General features: G+C 46.7%; 1 protein-coding gene across 1 annotated transcript in view; it reads right to left on the reverse strand.

Annotated features, from left to right (window-relative positions):
• LOC146784322 (peptidyl-prolyl cis-trans isomerase F, mitochondrial-like) overlaps nt 1-20,940 on the reverse strand; it is an 82,353-nt gene extending 61,413 nt beyond the window's left edge. The window contains exon 1 of the mRNA XM_085636039.1: nt 20,815-20,940. Coding sequence (XP_085492165.1) covers nt 20,815-20,883 — 69 coding nt within the window. The 5' untranslated portion in view covers nt 20,884-20,940. The remainder of the gene's footprint in view (nt 1-20,814) is intronic.

Genomic DNA, 20,940 nt, shown 5'->3' on the forward strand with positions numbered 1-20,940 from the left:
GCAAGAGGGAGTGCAGGTCCAGTCCTTTAGAGCTATTCTCAGGTATCAGACAACAGGTTCAGTTCTGGAGTGTTCCAAAGTATGTGTGTGCCTGGAGGTCCCACATTTATGCCTGGCACAAGCTTGTGAGTGGGAGCAATTCCTGGGCACTCCCTTAACAATGGGGTAAAAAGTTCCAGGGCCTACCCTACCTACTTTGGGCATTTGAAAGATGGCAGAAGTCTTCAGCCACACTGAACGAGGGCTCTGAGGGCTGGGGGGGTGTACTATGGTAATTCTAAGGCCCTCCCACAACTTAAACTAAAATCCAGTTTCAGTCCCCATAATAAATCCAAAGACAGAAGTCTGATAGAACAAAAAGGGTTTTCAGCAACCAGACAGTGATACGCAATATTTGTTTGGCATCCTGTCTTCGCCCTTTGAAAGGCGCCCCCAATGTTGTATGTACAATACCAGCAGACATGTCAAAAAAGATTTGACATTCAAGCAGGATTTTACACTGTAATATTAAAATGAGGCCCACTCATTGTACCCTGCCTGAGAGAAGAATGGCAGGTCCCCGCTCAGGTGTTAGCTAACATCTGCCTGTGAAAGTCGAAGCCTCTTTGAAGTACACCCTAAGTGTTATATGTAAAACCCAGCATACCCGTTAGGTAGGATTTGAAATTCAAGCAGGATTTGATACTGTAATGTCATAAAGGATGTTTCAGAGCCCCACTGTCTGTCAGCTTCAGAAGTGTCATCTCTGCCCTGTCAGGTCAGCCATTGTTTGCTCCTGGAAGATATTTCACACCCATTCACACGTATTCAAATGCTAATTACTGGTTAGCAAAAGTGGAAGAGCAAATGCAAACGGGCCCCCAGAGGTTTTAGGCTGGGAAGTGTTAACTTTCTAAAAGTACCTTTTCCTTAATATTTATCGAAAAATTGATGCAACCATTTGACTGGATTTTTTATTGTTTAAAATAGTTGTTTAATTATCTTTCTAGCAGTTTCCTAACCAAAATTAGCATTTTTAAATGTAATAATACAACCCAGCGTTTTCCTATGGAACAGCAAGCCTAGCTATACTGAAAAAAAGCTTTAGGGGCCTTTTCACTGTAAGTACATGTTAACATTACATTCCTGCGTGTCCTACTTATAAATACCGGGCACCCTGCCTTATTGGCAATAAGGCCTTCAAAGACAGGGTTTTTGAAAGGGGTTTTTTTGAAAGGTCTAATTTGAAGTGTAAAACTGCAACAGCCAGGCTACAAATAGTCTTACTGTAGTTGTGTTTGTGCTGTCACTGTGGTGGACGGCTCAATGGGTGCTGCAATCCAATATTGCTATTTAACTTACAGGCCCTGGGTATCATACATGTAACTTACAGATCATTTTAATATGCCCATCCGATGAATACCAATTTCATTTCATTTTAAGGGGAGCACAGGTTCTTTACAACTGGTTAGCAAGGTAAAATGCCATCTACAGACATCTAAAAACAGTCAAGGCAAGAATCTGGGGTACATAACGCAAATTATGCTCAATTCCTATTCTAAGAGAAAGGCGGTAATGACAGAGGGGACAAGGGAGATGGAGGAATCCACAAAAATAAGGGATGGCTGAGGAGTGAGCAGAGGCTGAAAAAAGTAGGCAGAGAATTCAGAGAAGAAGTCCCTGTACTTTTCTTTTTTTAGCAACTTTATCATTTTATTCTGGATAGTAGGTTGAAATTCTAAGAATCTGTATAGACCCCCCCAACCCAACGGTAGAAGTATAAAGAATTCCAAAGGGGCAATAGGAGAAGCCAAATGTTAATTATACTTTATATGGTATCCATTTTATAGTTAGATTTGCAAAATAATAAATGGTTGTTTTTAATTTGCAAAAAAAACTTTTGAACAAAACGCAGCAGCCAGAGCCATAGTTGGCTTGCCCAGGTCTTGCTCTGTTTCCAGGACTCTCCGATCCTTGCATTAGCTGCCGGTGAAAACTAGAATTAATTTTAAAGTTCTATGCCTGGCCTTTAAGATCCTGAAGGGCTTAGCCCCTCGGATTCTTCAGAATCTTTTGTCTTTTTATGTACCAACTCGCTCTCTGAGATCAGTGGGCCAAGCACTTGTGGTGGTCCCGAGGTTTAAGCTTAGTCGTATGGGAGGTCGGTCCTTTCGGGTGAAAGCAGCAGTGCTGTGGAATTCTCTCCCGTTGGAGATTCGCCTGATGGACGACCTTCTGGCATTTCGTAAAGCTTTAAAAACCGTATTATTCTAATTTCTCCCCTTTAGTGCTCCCTGTTTTTTCTTTCTGTTGTTGTTAGGTGCGGCTATGTTTACCTTGTCATGCGCCAGGACGCCCCTTAGCTGGGGCAGCTGTGCGCAATACAAATGCCCCTAACATAACATAACATAACATAACAGGCAACACATTTTTACTCCGCCAAACAATATACCCCAGAACTTCATCAAGACAGTATAAAAACTAACTGAATTCTTCATAAACAGATCCCTTGTCTTGAAAACCTGTAAAGGACATGATTATAACAAGGCCAGCAGAATTTATATTCCACAGTGTTACAATTGCTATTTGAAATGTCTGAGATTACATTCTCCTATCACCCAGAATATAGCACCTAATGCAATTTTCCAAAACGCCCAAAGCGCTAAGGAGCCATTCAGATTGAGGAAACGTACTATATAAATAAGGCTGCCTGTTTTCCATTTTTACTGATTTTACAGATAAATAGACAAATAAACCATTTATTTTCTTGTCTGTATTTATTTTTACATTTGGATAAAAACAGAAATTGGGTGCTTTTTGAGTGATTCTAAATACTATTTGCCATTACTACCAGGCCAATAACTGTGTGAATTGATAGGTAAGGGAGTTTAAAAAAAGGAATTTTAGTAAAGAGGCTTAAACAGCAGTAGCTATGCACAAGGCTAATACTGAAATGTACATATTTTCATATAAGTGCATTGATTTATCTTCTGCAGGTGCTCATATCACTGGAATCAAGCTATCCTGGCTGAAAAGGGGTGAAACCCCGAAACCGGTCTTAGGATGCTTGTTTCCGGTCCAGGGAGGACCTGGCTTGGCAGTTCAGGCTGGTCTGTTCCCATGAGGCACAGGGTCAAGACTGATTTGCATATGGCTGGGTTCAATCTGGAATGGCATGGTGAGCAAGAAAACAATGGATTTAGGACCAGATCTCTGTACTGGGGTGAATGTATGACATTGTTCTGCATTCTGTACATCAACTGTTGTTTTTGCAACTGAAACCTGGCAGGTATTCAAGCATGACTGCATATTTATTGGTTAAATATATGTGGAAATATACCAATTTCAGCTTTATTTTTTTCACAAACCCCATAATAAATATGGATACAGATAAAGTTGACAAAATTTGGATAAATACAGACGTAAATGACAAAAGAATATCATAAAACCGGGACCCCTATATATAAATAATGCTGACATATTGAAATTGTCTGTGATCAGTTATCCTGCAACGTTTCATTTACCCCCAATGCACACTAACATACATGCCAAGAGAACAGACTAATGATTTTAGAATCTTTAATGGCTTTTTTTTTAGCTGTCTCCCTCCTAAAATCGCCTCTGCTACAATATAAGTCAATGGCTAAAATAAATTCTTCCGATTTATTATTTCAAGTTCTCCCATTTTTATATTTTAAAATGTTGCCATGTGTGCACTAACATCACACAGACGATCCCTAAACAAACATGTCTTATTTTGATTGCTGAACAGCTTTGTGGGATATCTAGGGCCAAACACTGGAAAGAAATCCGCATGATACACAGCGTTGCCTGAGCCCTGATCCTGGTTTGAAATCCCTTGGAGCGGCGTGGTGCCGTGCGCGCCTGAGCACGAGTAATGTCTTACCCAGAGCAAAGAAGGGGGGGGGGGGAAACGGGGCGAGGAAATGTAGGTTATCAGACACTCATTACAGACCGCGGGTGCCAGCTGCTGTCCCTTGCTCCCACCCACGCACACACTGGCAGAAAAAGTTCAGCCAACGCCCGCCAAGCAGCAACCGGACAGCGCATGCGCAGGGACGGGTGGCATGTGAGGCCCATGAATAGAGATAGCCCCCTGCTTCCTGGAGGGAAGTGGTTCTGTCATGCAAAAAATCTTTACAACTAAGTAAGAACATCATCCCTGCGTTTCTGGGAGTTGTAGTCGTGATTCTTTTTAGTTTGACTAACGCACCTGAAAACATCGATTTGTAACGGCTAGAGCGGCGGACTTTGAAGCTCAAACATCCTGTGATTCTGCGAAAAAATCGCTTCTTCTCCCCGTTGTCCGTCTGTAATGCAACTGGTGCTCATGTAAAGCGCTCCGATACCTTCGGGTCGAGTTCGCGCTATATAGAAATTGCAACAAAAAAAACCAAATGGTGACCTTGATGATATGAGTCGCTGGCAACTTATCTGCAGCAGGGGTTGTCTCCTCACCTATATTGGGTTGTTTGTAATTAGCGATTTACCGCATATCTCAGCAATTGGCACAGTAACTAAGTGGACTATTTTACTGTGTCTGGAAGTTACAATCACAGCTAACACGAGTCTGTGGAGCAGGTGCATGAAGCCACCGTGCTGGTGTCCTGAGATTTGAACCTGGAACTCCCAGGCTGCAGCAGACACAACGACCCATTGATATATTGCTAGAACATTCTCCGCGTCCGCGGACGTGTAGCCCTAACTCCTGGTTTACTCGCGAGGGATACATCCACATCTTCTGTTTAAGCCACGTGACTCCTTTGTTCAGTCGGTCAGCTGCTTTTGGATTACCCGACTCTTGCATTTCTGCAGAAAAATGTTGCAGCCTTGCTGGACGAGGGCGAATGAATGCCAAGCAGACACCTCCCACGTACTCCGCAGCGGTTTCCACTGCAGTAAGGAAATAGAAAAAAATAATAATGACATCTATGGGCGGGCGCGACGACGTCTGCCTCGGTGGACGACACCAGGCGAGGCTGGGAGGAAAACTGCGTAGGAAAAAACCCAGCCTCCACCTCCTTCCGGAGAGTGAAGCATCGCACAGCAAAAAAAACATAAAATGTTAGAGAACCATGTAGGGATATCATGCTGCGGGGGATATGCAGAGAGATTGTGCAGGCAGGGGGAGGGTGGCGGGGGCACACCGGTTCCAAGAACAGCAGCGCGCGTGCCCGCCATGAAGGATTGTAACCTCAAACTAAACGCCGACAAAAATGAAGAGGAAGGTGTACAACCTTGCCAGACCAGTGGTGGGTTTGACATTGTGGACAAGGGCACAGACAAAATGGGGCTGATGATGCCGTTAGCGCCGCAAACTGTCATGGCTCACAGCCAACAGTACACACCCAGGGGAATGTTCAAACCTCACCGCACACGTGCACCAGTCCCAGCAACGCCCACGCCCTGTGACTTTCCACATCGTATAACATCATTCCAGTGCAGCAATCTTGCACTCGCCTAGTCCGCTCAGCACACCGTGGGTGCAACAGTAGAGTGCAGGCTCAATAACAGCTCCAAGGTGGCCTGTCACAGCCCCAACAAGCCCATTAGCAGGCACATGTGGGTTAGCCACAGCAACATAGAGGAGGGTTCCAAGGCTGGCAACACCAGCCATATGTACAGGTAGCACGCCGGCTTCACTTCATGAAGCTTTGGAGCTAGGATGAGTAGCGGGGAAAGGTGTCCTTTTGGTAAAGGTGGAAAGTGAGTCAGTCTGTAGACCACTGTTGGTTCACCCTGCCAGCTCCCAACTACTGGGCTTCCATTTTCCTGGGACATTTTACTATAAAAAGCGCGTGCCTATTGGATGCTCGATATCCTGTGCTATATTTGAAAAATTCAGCTCCTTCTTGGAGAGGTCGCTGGATCAAGCCAAGCCAGCCAGTGGATGATTTTGTTTTCTATGGTCAAAATGGTACCACTGATCTTGCCCCTTTCTCGGCCTTAACAGTGACACCATGGGTCCCTCTGATTGAAAGTCCCACATCTAATTGATGTTCCTAAAAACAGAACTAGACAGCAAAGAATTCCTGTTCCACCTACCATATGACAAAGTGAGGACCTTCTCTGAGGCCGTTTGAGTGGTGCTTTCAAAAGACAAGGCCACCCTGAATGCAATTTAGGAAATGAAAGGGAATCTCAACGGTGTGGCCTGCATCATCCCAGTAGATAGAGTATTTGCAAGGAACTTCTCATGTTTAACTGTGGGCACATTGCAAAAGCACCACTTCATCAGGCTAGGGCAGGCCTAAAAAATGACCTGCATATATGGCTGACATGCTTAACAAATTTCAGTGGGTCCTGTTTGTAGAGGTCCAGTCAGCACATGCAGCTGTTCACATATCCGGCAGCCAAGGCTTTGGAACCTGCTGGGAACTACTTGCTTTACCTAGTTGCCCTGTACATTTGGCCTGATAAATTGTCCAATGAAGGCTCATCCCTTGATCAAACAACATGAAGGCAGGATTAGCAATAATCTTGCAATATGCATCTTGTCGCATTGTCCTAGGCTTGCTGAGGAAGCTAACACTACATAGCTTGTAGCTGAACACTGACATCATGGCTAGGCATTTGGAAGGGGTTAAAAATAGAGCAGCTGGCACTCTCTCTCATTTATTTATTTAAAGTTTTGAATAGCGCGAACAAGACCCCGAGGGGTATCAGAGCGCGTCACAATAATGGAAGGGGAGAACAAGATAAAAGGGGAACATTGTTGAGGAAGTAAGAGAGGATAACATAATGAGCTAGTAAATATGAACACGTATACGCACAAACATTGCTTGGTATGGTAAGGTAAACAATACTGGGTGTTACAGTTGTTAGGCCAGAAGAAAAAAAAACACAAGTAGAAAGCAGACGACCAATGGTCATTTAAGGCAGGAACCTGTTCATTAGGAGTGTTTTTACTCCATGTTTGAAAGCAGTCGTGTAAGGAATTCTGCGGATTTCCGAAGGGAGCGAGTTCCAGATCTTCGGTGCAGAGTCAGAGAAAAGTCGGAGCCTTGTTCTCTTTTTGCAAATAGTCTGGGGTTTCAGTAGTAGAGAATTTGCACTTCCTGATGGTCTGCCCCCACCTGATAGTTCTAGTTTTTGAGCGAGGTAACCAGGGGTTTTGAGGTGTAGGTCTTTGTGCGTCAGACATGCAATCTTTAGTTGTATTGTTGCTTCATAGGGTAACCACTTTAGAGATCTTAGGGATTGGGAATTGTGATCAGTTCTGATCAGTCTGGCAGCAGCATTCGTTCCCACCTGGACAGGCTTGGAGCTGAGAAGCCTGTAGGAGACATTCAAATGACCCCTTCAAACTCAGAGTTGTGGAAGTTGGTGCATTGGAGGAGACACTCAAGGATATAGCTGAGGTGGGTTTGGGCCCAAACCTTACAGCTCTGAGAGCAGGGTAAAGTTGTTCACCCTTTAGGATTTGGTAAAATCCAGGTCTTTCGTCACAGTAACACTTGGCAGCTATAGTTTACTGCCAAAGGCTCCTTGGGTTGGTAGATACCACCAATAGTGCCTATTGCATCAGGCAGTGGAAGCTGGAGTCAGAGAAGAGCCCAAGGTTTGTGACAACAGAGCCCTCACAGACTTCAACACACTTCAACACAGCTTATACCAGAAAACGGTGATGTGCAAACTCCCATTACGAACCAATCCTTCTCAGTGATGCATTTTCTTTGTTGTTCTTTCATGCCTTTTGGGCATAAGAGTTAGCGGCTTGTCCGAAGGAGGATACAAGCTACAGAACATTATATACAAATGATGTGTAAATGGGGAAGCTTTGTGTCAACCTGCGATTACACATGTCGAGAAACTTTCAATAGAGCAGAGGGAAGGTTCTGATGCAAAATAGTTTAGGATCTGTTGACTTTTATTGCCCGTGACATTGTTAACTTCCTACTTGGAGGCACAAGGAAAAGAGATGCCTACGTATGCTCAAGGATGGCTCCCCATTATGAAAGTACCAGTTCAGGAGAGTCTTAGCTATTGTCATTGGCAAAGGCAGGGCTTCGTGGGAGGTGCCTCACAACCCCCCCCCCCCCCACCCGACCCCCATCTCTCTGCCCCACCACCCCCGATCCATGCCAGCCGCGAATGAAGTTTGTGTATGTTTATTAGTTACTAATCATAACATGAAGGAAAGTTTTGCCAGGAGTTCATTGGTGCATATTATTAGTAATGAGAACAATTGGTATTTTTGGTTGGTTTACAATGAAATTATAAGTAGAAATGATGTTCCAAACTGTAGGACAGGCACTAAGGAGAGATGCCTGCATCCTTAACTTTGAGTTCCACGGTGTGGTATAATGTGTTAATAGTAAATTCACTTGTACAAAGTAATAAGAGGAATTAGTTCCACCATAATTGCATCTTGATATGTTTTTCTTGCAAGCCCCAGAAAGGTATGGGTGATGAGGCACTTATTTGTATCCAGAGCAGCACATCATGCCAACAAGAACCCTAACCGGGGACAATTATCACCACACGCCGGATGCTAGCTAGTCCTTCTGCACTTGAAAAGTGGAAGAAGAAAACGGAGAAGACATGGCTCCATATATCTGTTTATGCTGAATGCACGGATGCATTAGGTAAATTCAGGCACATTTTAAATTCTTTCAGTTGTCTCAATTAGGCCTATATGTACTTGTACTTTATATCACCTAGCATTCCTGGATGTACAGCAAGTCAAGAAATTATGGCTTTGGGGAGAACTCCGAAATTATGGGTGGAGCAATCAACTTTGGTGGTGAACATTCAGTTGTTAGAGCAAGTACAGATAGGGAGTGGCGTGACCATATGGGAGGCCTAGTCGAAGTGAAGGTGAGTGAAGCCTACCCAATGGAAGTCCACCCAGAGTGCCTAGTTTACAGAGGCATAGCTACCAAAAATGAATGGATACCCAGCATGCCCAATGGCCTGACAGTAAATGAACCATGATTGCCATGTTATGTTATAGAGGTTTACGGAGCGCCCATTCACCAGGGAGGTTCCTTGGCACTGGACAACAGGAGGCAACATTTGGCTTGAGATAGTTTAATCATATGCTTGTTGGAAGAGTCAAGTCTTCAGAAGTTTGCATAAATGTGTGTAATTAGTAGCTGATCTGATCTCTGAGGGAAAAGAATTCCAGGTGCGGGGGGCCAGCACAGCAAATCTAATCCCGCCTAATCTCCTCTGCTTGAAAGGAAGTTCTTGTGCCTAGACCTCAGATTGCAATTGAGTACATATTTTTTAACTCCAGGGGATAAACAAGCATTGGCATAGCCAATAGGTCTCGCCTTTGGGACCTTATAAGTGTTTAGCCATGCAACAGTTGCATAACTAAATACTTATAAGGTCCCAAAAGCGAGACCTATTGGCTATGTAAAGCGGCCGTGCGGCCGCGAAAGTGAAAGTAATCGCGGTAAAGCGCAGCGCAGTGCCCGCGCACATGCACTGTAGCTCTAGGCTGGCAGCACTTTTTGGAGCCCTCTCAATAAGTCTCGCCAGACAAGCGCATGCGCTGGGTCAGGCGAAACCTAAAAAGCAGGGCATTTACCACTGAAGGATTTAAAAATGAGCCATGAGTGTAATCGCTGAAACACAGGCACTGGAAGTGAAGGGTCACCCAGTGGACCTGCCTGAAGCATGGCTACCGGAAGTTGTCGAACGCCCAGCATACCTGACTGAAGGAAATAAAATAGGCTTTCTGTAAGATTATGAACATTAAACCACAGCCACCAGAAGGGAAGGGTCGCTTGGTGAGCCTGACTGACTACGGTTCGGATACCGGAGTGGACAGCCACCAGACATGCATGCCTAATTAACTGGAGGTGAATGAAATATAACTATCTTATTAGCATGACCACAGTTTGTGCTTGGAATGCTCGTGAATGAGTTTAGCATGGCTATCTCAAGTTTATGGCCACAAGAGCATGGCTAGATGGTATGCCTGACTGGATGGATTGTAAAATGATGCCAGCGAATTTTCAACAGGAAGGGGAATGATATAAAACTGTTCCTTTGAATGCTGTGGACACAGTGAACCTAAGAGGGATTGCTCACCTCGGACAAAGTAATGTGGTCTTGGAACTCAGATGGGCATAGGACCGCTAATGGTCTGTGGTAGGCATCACATCGAGAACAAGAACATACCAAGCATTTGCAATGCGATAGGTATCGCGTTTGCAAGAGTTTAAACTATTGGCATTGTAAATGACAATGCCTTTTATTTATCTGTTGTGATAATTAAAACATAAATAAAAGGCATTGTCATTTACGATGCCAATAGCTCAAACTCTTGTAAATGCGAGATCTATTTCATTTCAAAGAAACGGCCACCATTGTCCCAGGCTGCTTAGAAAGTGAAATTGTGCATGGACCGCTGAATGTTGCAGGAAAGAATGTTGTGGCTAGAGTAGGAGAAACTCATTAAATAAAATAGTGCTTACAGACTAAATATGACATACCATGTAACAACAGAAGTAAAATTGCCAGTCCTCATGGGAGGTTACAAATGAAAACAAGGCGGTACTAAGGAGGGACTAACAAGCATATTAACTAATCAGAAGCCAGCATTTACAAAGGGTAATGATACAAGCCAATGAAAAATATGCACAGAGAGTGGGCGGAGCTTCAAGCGCATACTCGAATACAGCATGCCTCGCAGAGCAGCACATGCGCTGCCCAGGCTCGATCTAATAAAAACAGGGCTAGAAGAAATTTTAAACTGAAAAAGGATTTCCCTCATTCAACATAGCCATACTATTCGTAGCACCAGTTCCAGTTTTTGGTTCCAGTAAGTGGTATTAGGGACCTTGTTTCTGAATCAGCTGGTATTATGTAATCTACCTTTTGTATAGTGCAAATTGCTACTGATGTGGCATCATGGCACTCACTAATATTTTCGGGCTCACACTGAGGCGCTGTTTCAACAGAAGGTGGCAGCTGCAGCACAGCTAGAGGGAGACAGGGGGCCAGGGCTGGACTAGGTATACGGGACACGGGTAAAAAAAAACTGTAGCTGAGGACTAGGGGGCTGATTTTAGGGCTGAATGAGGAGAAAGATTAGCAGTCTTTGTAGTTTGCCAAAAAACACTCTGGAGTAAACACAGGTTACCCCCTATCCTCCTAACCGCTTGGGAGTCATTTGTTACATGGTCACTCATCACAAAATGGGGTTTGGCATTAATAGAATTTCCAGGGCTGACTAGATCCCCCATGTCATCCCTGGCTGGCTCCTGTAATTAACTCGTAAGAGCCCAACTCCAGCTTGAAAGCAGCCTAGACACCTTTATTCGCCACAGTGACGTGCTAGAGGCTGCAGCACTTGTGTAGTGGGCAGACTTCTGGTCACTGTGTTTGCACTTAAAGAGCCCTCGAACCGAATTTCATCCTCTGAATTTGCCTTTTTCCCCATGCAGCCGATTAGCATATAGACCTGCCCATTCAAGGCCTTTTGGGGGGTCTCCGGGAGAGATTCTAAATCCACCAAATGAACGACTCACCTCCCAGTGTGTACTGTGACTAACTGAACTACGCACTGGTCAGATAGTTCGTCCCTGTGACCCCAGACGACCTTGACCCTGGGGAGAGGAAGTGGCGTTAGAGCCAGAGCTGCCAACTTTGGAATTTGGGAACCAGGTTCGAGTCACATCGTTCGCTCAACATCCTGTGATTCTGGGCAGATCTATTAATCTCCCTGTGCCTAAAAAAAGAATGTGACCTTGTGTAATGTAACTGGTTCTTTCATAAAGCGCGCCAGAATCATAGGGTCAAGTCTGCACTATATAAAACTTAAAAATAAAAAGAAGCTTGAACACACACTCTGGGGCGCCCATGGACCCCTATCCCGACTAGCACCAACCGCTCCTATTATAGTTCCTGGGTCAAACAAGAACTTTAGATACACCAGACCGCAAACTGCAGAAAACATGCTCTTACTGTCTTACATCATTGAGACCCACACACAGCTCTTCCAATGCACAGCAATGCTGGCCTGAAGCACCACTTGTTTTTCCAGCAGAGAAACTAAGATCTGTCAATGCACCCCAGTCTCGACCTGAACAGCCCAATGCTATTTCAGTTAGAAGGTCCCCACATAGGCTGGGCATTGCACCTCAATCCTGAAACAAGTCACCCCAGAGAGATACATGTGAACTGGGAAATACACACAGCTCTGGCACTGCATCTCAATCCTGAAATGATTCACTCAAGATAGATACCTATGCACTGGGAAAAACGCACAGCTCCGGCACTGCATCTCAATACTGAAATTAACCACCCAAGATAGATACCTATTGTTAGAAGGTGGTTCTGACACTATGGGCCGCCCGGATTTTTCGCTTTTTGAGCACCTCATTGTTGAGCTTTTACGGTGGGAGAGCCTCATAAGTTGGGACTCACCCACAGTGAACTCAGGATGGAAGAGACATGCCAGGGAAAGTCAGTGTGTCTTACTGTGTTTTCACTTCCTTATTCCCCTATGGGAATGTGGAGCCAGGGGCTAGATTAACTTCAATTAGGCCTTCAGATTCCAGACACGCACTTAACTCCACTGTAGCAAATGTGAAAAGAAGTATTCTGCAGAGTCCAAAGTCATATTTGTACTGCTTGTGGGTCATCCTGAACTGTCATATTTCTCTGAGCCAGCCATGACCAGACCCAGGCTGAGGGCTGACCTCAGCTGGATGGATTGATAACTGGGTGGGGCTGCAGGCCAATCCATCAACTGCTGTCGCTGGGTGCCAGGCACCAGGCTACACCAAGGAGTGAAGGAGTTGGGTTTCAGTGGCCATGTGGCCAGAGACACTGGACGACGCCATTTTGAACAAACCCAGAGGCTGGACAAGAAGGAGGGAGCAGGGGCAGGAAAGTGATGTGTCGCTGTTTGATAGGACCAACAGGGACATCCTGCCAGCCCCCTACTCAACTTTTAAAAAGTGCTTGCACAGGAAGAGAAGCTCTCTCTGGGGTGTGGTCGGCGGAGGCTGAAGGTGCTGGAGCCTGGCGCAATAGGCAGTTGGAAGGAGAGACCCCCTGACTGCCCCCAGGACCCAAACAGCACCAGAAGAAGAGTCCAGGACCGGTGCGCAGGGGCAGTGGCCTCTGCGCAGGGAGAAGTGAGGCCCCAAAGGAGAGCCAGGCGAAAGGCTGGCGCAGGGAGCCAGTGCAGACCGTTCCCTGCAGAAGGCACCCTCTTGGAGACCCGGAGGGCGAAGGAGAGTGCTCTCAGTGGCTGGGGGCGCCACCAGGAGCAAGAGGACGCGAAAATGGAGGAGATCGGACCCCTGGGGGCTGAGATATGCGCCCCAGAAGGTACACGACCTTTGATGGGACCGACGACGAAGCACGTGGGGCTCCGCCGCCGGTCTGGAAACTGCCCCCGGGGTGGGTCAGGTCCCGGGGGCTGCCCCCCAAGGAAGGAAATTCGGGGTGCGCCGTCGCGCACCCCGTGATGGTTCCCCCGCGGGATGCCAGGAGCCCACCCTGGCCCCCGCCGAAAAAGGAGGAGGGGGAGCGCCGTCGCGCTCCCCGGGAAGGTGGCCCTTGGCAGGGGGCCAGGAGCCCACCCTGACCCCCACCGATGCTGAGTGAGAGGGAGCGCCGTCGCGCCCCCCCTGAAGATGTTCGGGGGCCCGGGACCCCATCCCCAGGCCCGAGGGTGGAGAAGGTGGGGGGAAGTGCCATCGCACTCCCCCCGAAGAACCGCTCCATGGAGGATGCGGCGTGTCTGCCCGCTGGAGCGGGCAGACGAGAAGAGTTGTGCCGGCTCCCGCAGCAGCATGCGAGGGTGCTGGCCGGGCGGGGAGCCGGCGAGGGCAGCCGGGGGTGGGCTCCCCAGGCTGCCCCCCATCTCGGAGGCATGCGGGGGTCCCGGGTGGGACCGGGACCCCGAACACAAAGAGAGGAGGCGCAAGGGGCCCGGGTGGGACCGGGCCCCAGAAACCAGAAGGAGCGCCCGGGGGTGGGCTCTCCGAGTCGCCTAGCAGCACCTGGGGGTCTGGGTGGGACCGGGCCCCCCACCGAGGGAGGAAGATGCGGCAAAGCCGCTGCACCACCAGCGCGGCTCTCCCCGGCACAGCGGGAGAGCCGCTCATCTTTTATGCATAGAAAGGAGCTGGAAGCGCCCCATAATGCCTTGCAAGGCATGGGGAGAACATCGTTTTTGGCGCCTGGTGGCCCCCAGAGGAAAGGGTCACCCTCATGTGTGAAAGAAAGTGCATGGGGGATGCAGGAGCACCGCAGCCTCCCCCAGCCTAAAGGAGAACAGTCCCCCATAAGTTTAATGGGGCATCTGAAAGAATAACCCCTCAAAGGCTCAGCCAGCATTTATCACCTTCTGGGCTGGAACTTATGTTCTACAGCTGAGGGTGTACTACGAAGTGCATCATGGAGTGAAGGGCTGAGTTGGGGATGTCTGGAGATGGGCATCCCTTGGAGGTGAAGTGGTGTAACTGCACCGAAATGCATTTACTAATGGTTATTTCTTTCAGAGGGACTGAAATTAATTTGTTTAATGTGATGTGCTGGTGTAAGGTGATGTCATAAGCCAAGTGGGGTTATGTTGCCAGACAGTCCTGCTAGGGTGTCTGGCTGTATATGCGTAATCCTGTGATTTCATATGTGAAGCCTTTAGGGGCTGTGATTGCAATGCATTCAAATGATCAACTAAGGTGATGAGTACTGTCATTCTAAAGTATGCGTAAACATGGATTCTTGCTGCTGCGCTTAGGTGAAGATCCCAGACTGCTAGCCCTTAAGTAGGAGATGCTCAGTCAGGGTGATGTGTCACCAAGGCAGGTTTACCCCTTTTTAATGCTTGTTGAGGTAATGGGGTGGGTCGCCACTGGGATGGTGCCAGTGCGCAGGGCCCTTGCTCCAGGTTATGTTCAACTAACTGCATTGGGGGCAAGTTGATGTGCATACATGGGAGTGGTGGTACTAGACCCCACCCCCACTGCGGGAGGGGTGGAGATGTTATGCAATGTCACAAAGTAATTCCAACAGCTTATGTATATTTGTAAATTGGTGCATAGTATTGAGTAGTGTGTGTGTTTAATAAATGTACTCTTACTTTTATAAAGCAAAGTACAGACTGGACAATCAATTATTGAGTGTTATTTCTGCGCACCTGCAAATGGCGATTACTAGACCACACCACCTCCCTTGAGTAAGCCTCAGACTGCTCTGCAACGCTACCCTCTGGGAGTCAGGCGCTACAATTGGGTGTTTGGTTCCCAGTGAAGGACAAATGTAGTCATGATATTTGTGCAGGCCTCACAGATGCTGCCTCGTTTTCCAACACCTATGCATTGGGAAACACTCACAGCTCCAGCACTGTATCTCAATCCTGAAATGAATCACCCAAGATAGATACCTATGCACTGGGAAAAACACACAGCTCCGGCACTGCATCTCAATACTGAAATTAACCACCCAAGATAGATACCTATGCATTGGGAAACACTCACAGCTCCAGCACTGCATCTCAATCCTGAAATGATTCACCCAAGATAGATACCTATGCACTGGGGAAAACACACAGCTCCGGCACTGCATCTCAATACTGAAATTAACCACCCAAGATAGATACCTATGCATTGGGAAACACTCAGCTCCAGCACTGTATCTCAATCCTGAAATGAATCACCCAAGATAGATACCTGTGCACTGGGAAAAACACACAGCCCCGGCACGGCATCTCAATACTGAAATTAACCACCCAAGATAGAAACCTATGCATTGGGAAACACTCACAGCTCCAGCACTGTATCTCAATCCTGAAATGATTCACCCAAGATAGATACCTATGCACTAGGAAAAACACACAGCTCCAGCACTGTATCTCAATCCTGAAATGAATCACCCAAGATAGATACCTATGCACTGGGAAAAACACACAGCTCCGGCACTGCATCTCAATACTGAAATTAACCACCCAAGATAGATACCTATGCATTGGGAAACACTCACAGCCCCAGCACTGTATCTCAATCCTGAAATGAACCACCCAATGTAGATACCAATGCACTGGGAAACTCCTAGCTCCAGCACTGCATCTAAATCCTGAAATAAATCACCCCAGATAGATACCTATGCACTGGGAAAAACACACAGCTCCGACACTGCACCTCAATCCTGAAATGAATCGTCCAAGATAGATACCTATCCACTGGGAAGCATGGAGCTCCAGCACTGCATCTCAATCCTGAAAAGAATCACCCCAGATAGATACCTATGCACTGGGAAAAACACAGCTCCGGCACTGCATCTCAATACTGAAATTAACCACCCAAGATAGATACCTATGCATTGGGAAACACTCACAGCCCCAGCACTATATCTCAATCCTGAAATGAACCACCCAATGTAGATACCAATGCACTGGGAAACTCCCAGCTCCAGCACTGCATCTAAATCCTGAAATAAATCACCCCAGATAGATACCTATGCACTGGGAAAAACACACAGCTCCGACACTGCACCTCAATCCTGAAATGAATCGTCCAAGATAGATACCTATCCACTGGGAAGCATGCAGCTCCAGCACTGCATCTCAATCCTGAAAAGAATCACCCCAGATAGATACCTATGCATTGGGAAACACTCACAGCTCCAGCACCGAATCTCAATCCTGAAATGAACCACCCAATGTAGATACCTATGCACTGGGAAACTTCCAGCTCCAGCACTGCATCTCAATCCTGAAATGAACCACCCAATGTAGATACCTATGCACTGGGAAACTTCCAGCTCCAGCACTGCATCTCAATCCTGAAATGAATCACCTAAGATAGATACCTACGCACTGGAAAACACACACAGCTCCAGCAATGCATCTCAATCATACTGAAATGAATTACCAAAAATAGATCCCTATCCACTGGAAAACATGCAGCTGCAGCACTGCATCTCAATCTTGAAATGAATCACCCCGGATATCTGTGCACTGGGAAACACATACAGCTCCAGCATTGCATCGCAGTCCTGAAATGAATCACCCCAGATACGATGCACTGGGAAACACACACAGCTCCAGCACTGCATTGCTGTCCTGAAATAAATCACACCAGATACGATGCACTGGGAAACACACACTGCTGTGCTCCAGCACTGCATCGCTGTCCTGAAATGAATCAGCCCAGATACGATGCACACACAGCTCCAGCACTGCATCGCTGTCCTGAAATGAATCACCCCAGATACGATGCACTGGGAAACACACACAGCTCCAGCACTGCATCGCTGTCCTGAAATGAATCACCCCAGATACGATGCACTGGGAAACACACACAGCTCCAGCACTGCATCGCTGTCCTGAAATGAATCACCCCAGATACGATGCACTGGGAAACACACACAGCTCCAGCACTGCATCGCTGTCCTGAAATGAATCACCCCAGATACGATGCACTGGGAAACACACACAGCTCCAGCACTGCATCGCTGTCCTGAAATGAATCACCCCAGATACGATGCACACACAGCTCCAGCACTGCCGAGCACTTTTCCTGGGCCGGTTTTGGTTCCCAGTCCGGCCCTGGTGCCATTGCACCGGATGCACTGACAGCTATGCCCTAGACGGCCAGCCCGGGTCTCCCTGACATGTAGGCAAAAGATTGTTTTAAGCCGTTGGCCGTTTCTACAAACGCTACATAGCCTGACGCTCATAAAACGGGAGTGTAAATCACACTTTGAGGAAATATGAGCAGGCTGTCAAGCTTTAGATTAAATTCAACAACGACTTTTGCGGGACCCGTCATAATGTTGACAGTGCGTGCGTAAAACTGGATATTCAAAATGTCCTCGTCCCTCTAGGATATCGATGCGCACCTATAACAGTGAGAACGTTTTGGAGCCACAAAAAATCATTTTAGCTCATAGGAGGCGAGCGCGTGCGCCAATCACCATGAAAGCCGACGCCTGTATTTCAAAATTCAATTTAAAAAGACCAACGCGCAAAAATGGGGCTAAAGAGCACACTGCAAATTGAAAATTTGCCTTCAAAGGTCTTTTCAAGTTCTCAATTTGCAATATCCTTTGACACAGCTGAGATGGCCTGCGCTATGATGTGTGGGTCTTAATTTCGCTGCATCCGGCTTTTCTGTGATAGGATGTCACATAACTATGTATTTTTTTTATAACACTTCTGGGCAGATCTTAGCTAGAAGTAACGAGAGGCACTACCACACATAAGACGTGGTGCTCGGATAGATATAGTTAACCTAGGATGGATAACACCGAGCTGGCCCCGTTGATATTTTAACCAGAAACATACGCAGGTGCTCAACCTACTGAGCTATATCAGTGGCAGCTGAAACCTCCATTTGCAACCTGTGAACACACCTCACAGGTTCATTATCACATCGACCGGTGTTATTGGGCTTGGACCCGGTAACCTACAATGTGTTACTTGACATTTGTATAGCGCGCTGCTGGAGGACTCATAGCGCTCAAACGTGTGTTGCCGCCAAGACCTGCAAACACGACTTGAACAGTTGACGCAGCCTGGCCTGGGGGGACACTTTGGTGTCATGGTTGAGTTTCTGGGCAGTGACGCCCCACGTGTCCTGTTAAGATGCGCTTAACTGTCTGTGCGCGTGCCTATTGGCTTTGGAAAAGTGCACGGGGATAAAGCAGGGCATTCCTCCGCACCTTTATCCCAACACGTCAATGCACCAGCTGCCCCGAAGTAACTTGACTGTCAGTTTCCAATCCAATACAAGCTCAGAGGGTTAAAGCACCAGCTGCAATTAGATCTCACTGGGATTTATATCATACCCACAAAAGCTCCCCTACTGATCTTGTAAGCTTTAACTTGAAGTTTAAAGGGATCTCTGCAGCTGGTGCATTAACTCACTGATGAAAATAGAAACCTGGCCTAAAGGTGGTGCCTACAACCCCTACTGGTTTACAGAAGAAGGGAAACATTTGGAGGCCATGAAATTACAAATAATAGAGTGCCACAAGTCTAGATCTTTTTCACGAGGGGACTGGGCTAATGTGTCAGGAAAACTGCATACATATGCTTCAGGTTCAAACCTTTAAAGTTTGGACAACTCAGAGCCTCTCAAAGCAAATAGGAAGAGATGCAACTTTTGGGACTGGTTTCAAAAGTGAGCAAGATTCATTCGGCGCACAAAACATGCTGCCACATAGGACACGCAGTCTAATTTGGGAGAGCTGGAATACAAAAGGGGGCCAAAAGAGGGAACGTTCTAGGACAAATAAAGGTACAAGTCTTCCATAAGGATATTGGGGTATTCTAATAGAGTGCGTCGGTGCCAGTATCACTGGGGTCAGCTTCTCGGTGAGTTTGTGAGTGGAAGGCTGCAACTCGGAGCTCAACTGCTTTTATAACCGAAAGAATGACCACCAACGTTGAATACAAAAATGAACGCCCTACAAATATTCACACATCCTTCGAAAACAGTACCAGTAAACCAAATAACCTATTCTGCAAACATTTAACAAAACCTCTCTCCTATATACATTCTTGACTGACCTTGCCTCTCCGTGTCCGTTCATAAACGCATCATTTCTGCAGCTTTATGCCTGGGTGTACAGACAGCTAAGCTCTGGCTGACCCTACAGCAGGAGCAAGGATCATCAGAAACCAGCAAGTCACAAAAGATTAAGTAAGCTCAGGCCTAAAACGTGTCAGATGTAGGCTAAAATATGTCCAGGTATGTATACACACTAAGGTACTGTCTCTCGTTCCCTTTCGAAATTCACACATAAAGGCCAGTACAAGTCACTATGACGTGCTTGGAGCGTACCATTAACTTCATGCAGGCGGCAAGGTTACCATTCTCGAGTCACCCCGCAAGGCAACACTAACCACCATGTATAGCAAACTCAGTAGCAACTTCCCCACTATTCAGAAACAGCCCAGTCAAGTTTCCCAAATATGTGTGTGGCTAGCTCCTTCGTTCCAGTTTTTTTTAAACTTTGCGTTGTGGGACTTGTAGTCTTGTGTTATCCATCATAAAACCAGGACAAGCAGCCCTGAAATCTCACGAAAAGTACTGGGCAGGTAGACCTGTATGGATCTGGGAAAGCTACTGAAATGCCGAGGGGGCTTTGAGGCTTCGTTAGGGGTAGAAAAGTCCTTCGCTAGTGCACTTGCCATAAAGCAATGTTCCATCATCGCCCTGCCTCTGGCTCCTCAGCTACGCTCTCAGGTCCACTAAACAAACGCTGCCGATGGTCTGTTTTAGAACAGGTCGTTTATCATTTATTGTCCTAAAACTTTTGACATGACCTCCATGTGCCTCTGCGCACTAAATTAAACTTACATATTTTCCATAAATGTCTGAAAACCTGGGTGTTCGAGCCTGTTAGTGGTACCCTTTTAGCTTCCTTTCATTTTGTGTTCAGAAGCCCATATGTGCCACAGAGCGCTATATATATATATATATATATATATATATATATATACATACACTCATTCACAAACTGCAATATCCACCACTACACCCAACAATAAATAGGTCAATAGCCGTCCCTGTTTGGATCATTACAAGTAGCTCCCTATATCCCAACAATGCCAAACATTACACCTCTCCATTACCCAGGCACTGATCAGTACAGCCTCCATACCTTTAGATACCCACTGCTCGTTATCAGATGGCTCTGGTGGATGAAGCGAGACGCCCCTATCATTGTAAAACGAGCAACCCGCATAACCTTCCTCCAACAATTAACAAGAAATATAACCATTGCCTCTCCTATACTTAAAACGATGAACACCCCCACACAATTCCAGTGGAATAACTGCTAAAAATGAAAGCCATACAAAACGTTGCAACATCCCATTCTTCAGCCAAGTACCTCCATCACGATCCGGCCAAGGGGGATGCCATCGGCGGTGATGTCAAAGAACACGCGTGGGTTGACCATTTTGACAGCTGTGGGTACCACTGCTCCAGACCAGAACTGTACTAGGCCAACCGGAGA

This window comes from Triturus cristatus, chromosome 11, assembly GCF_964204655.1.
Source record: "Triturus cristatus chromosome 11, aTriCri1.1, whole genome shotgun sequence".
Lineage (NCBI taxonomy): Eukaryota > Metazoa > Chordata > Amphibia > Caudata > Salamandridae > Triturus > Triturus cristatus.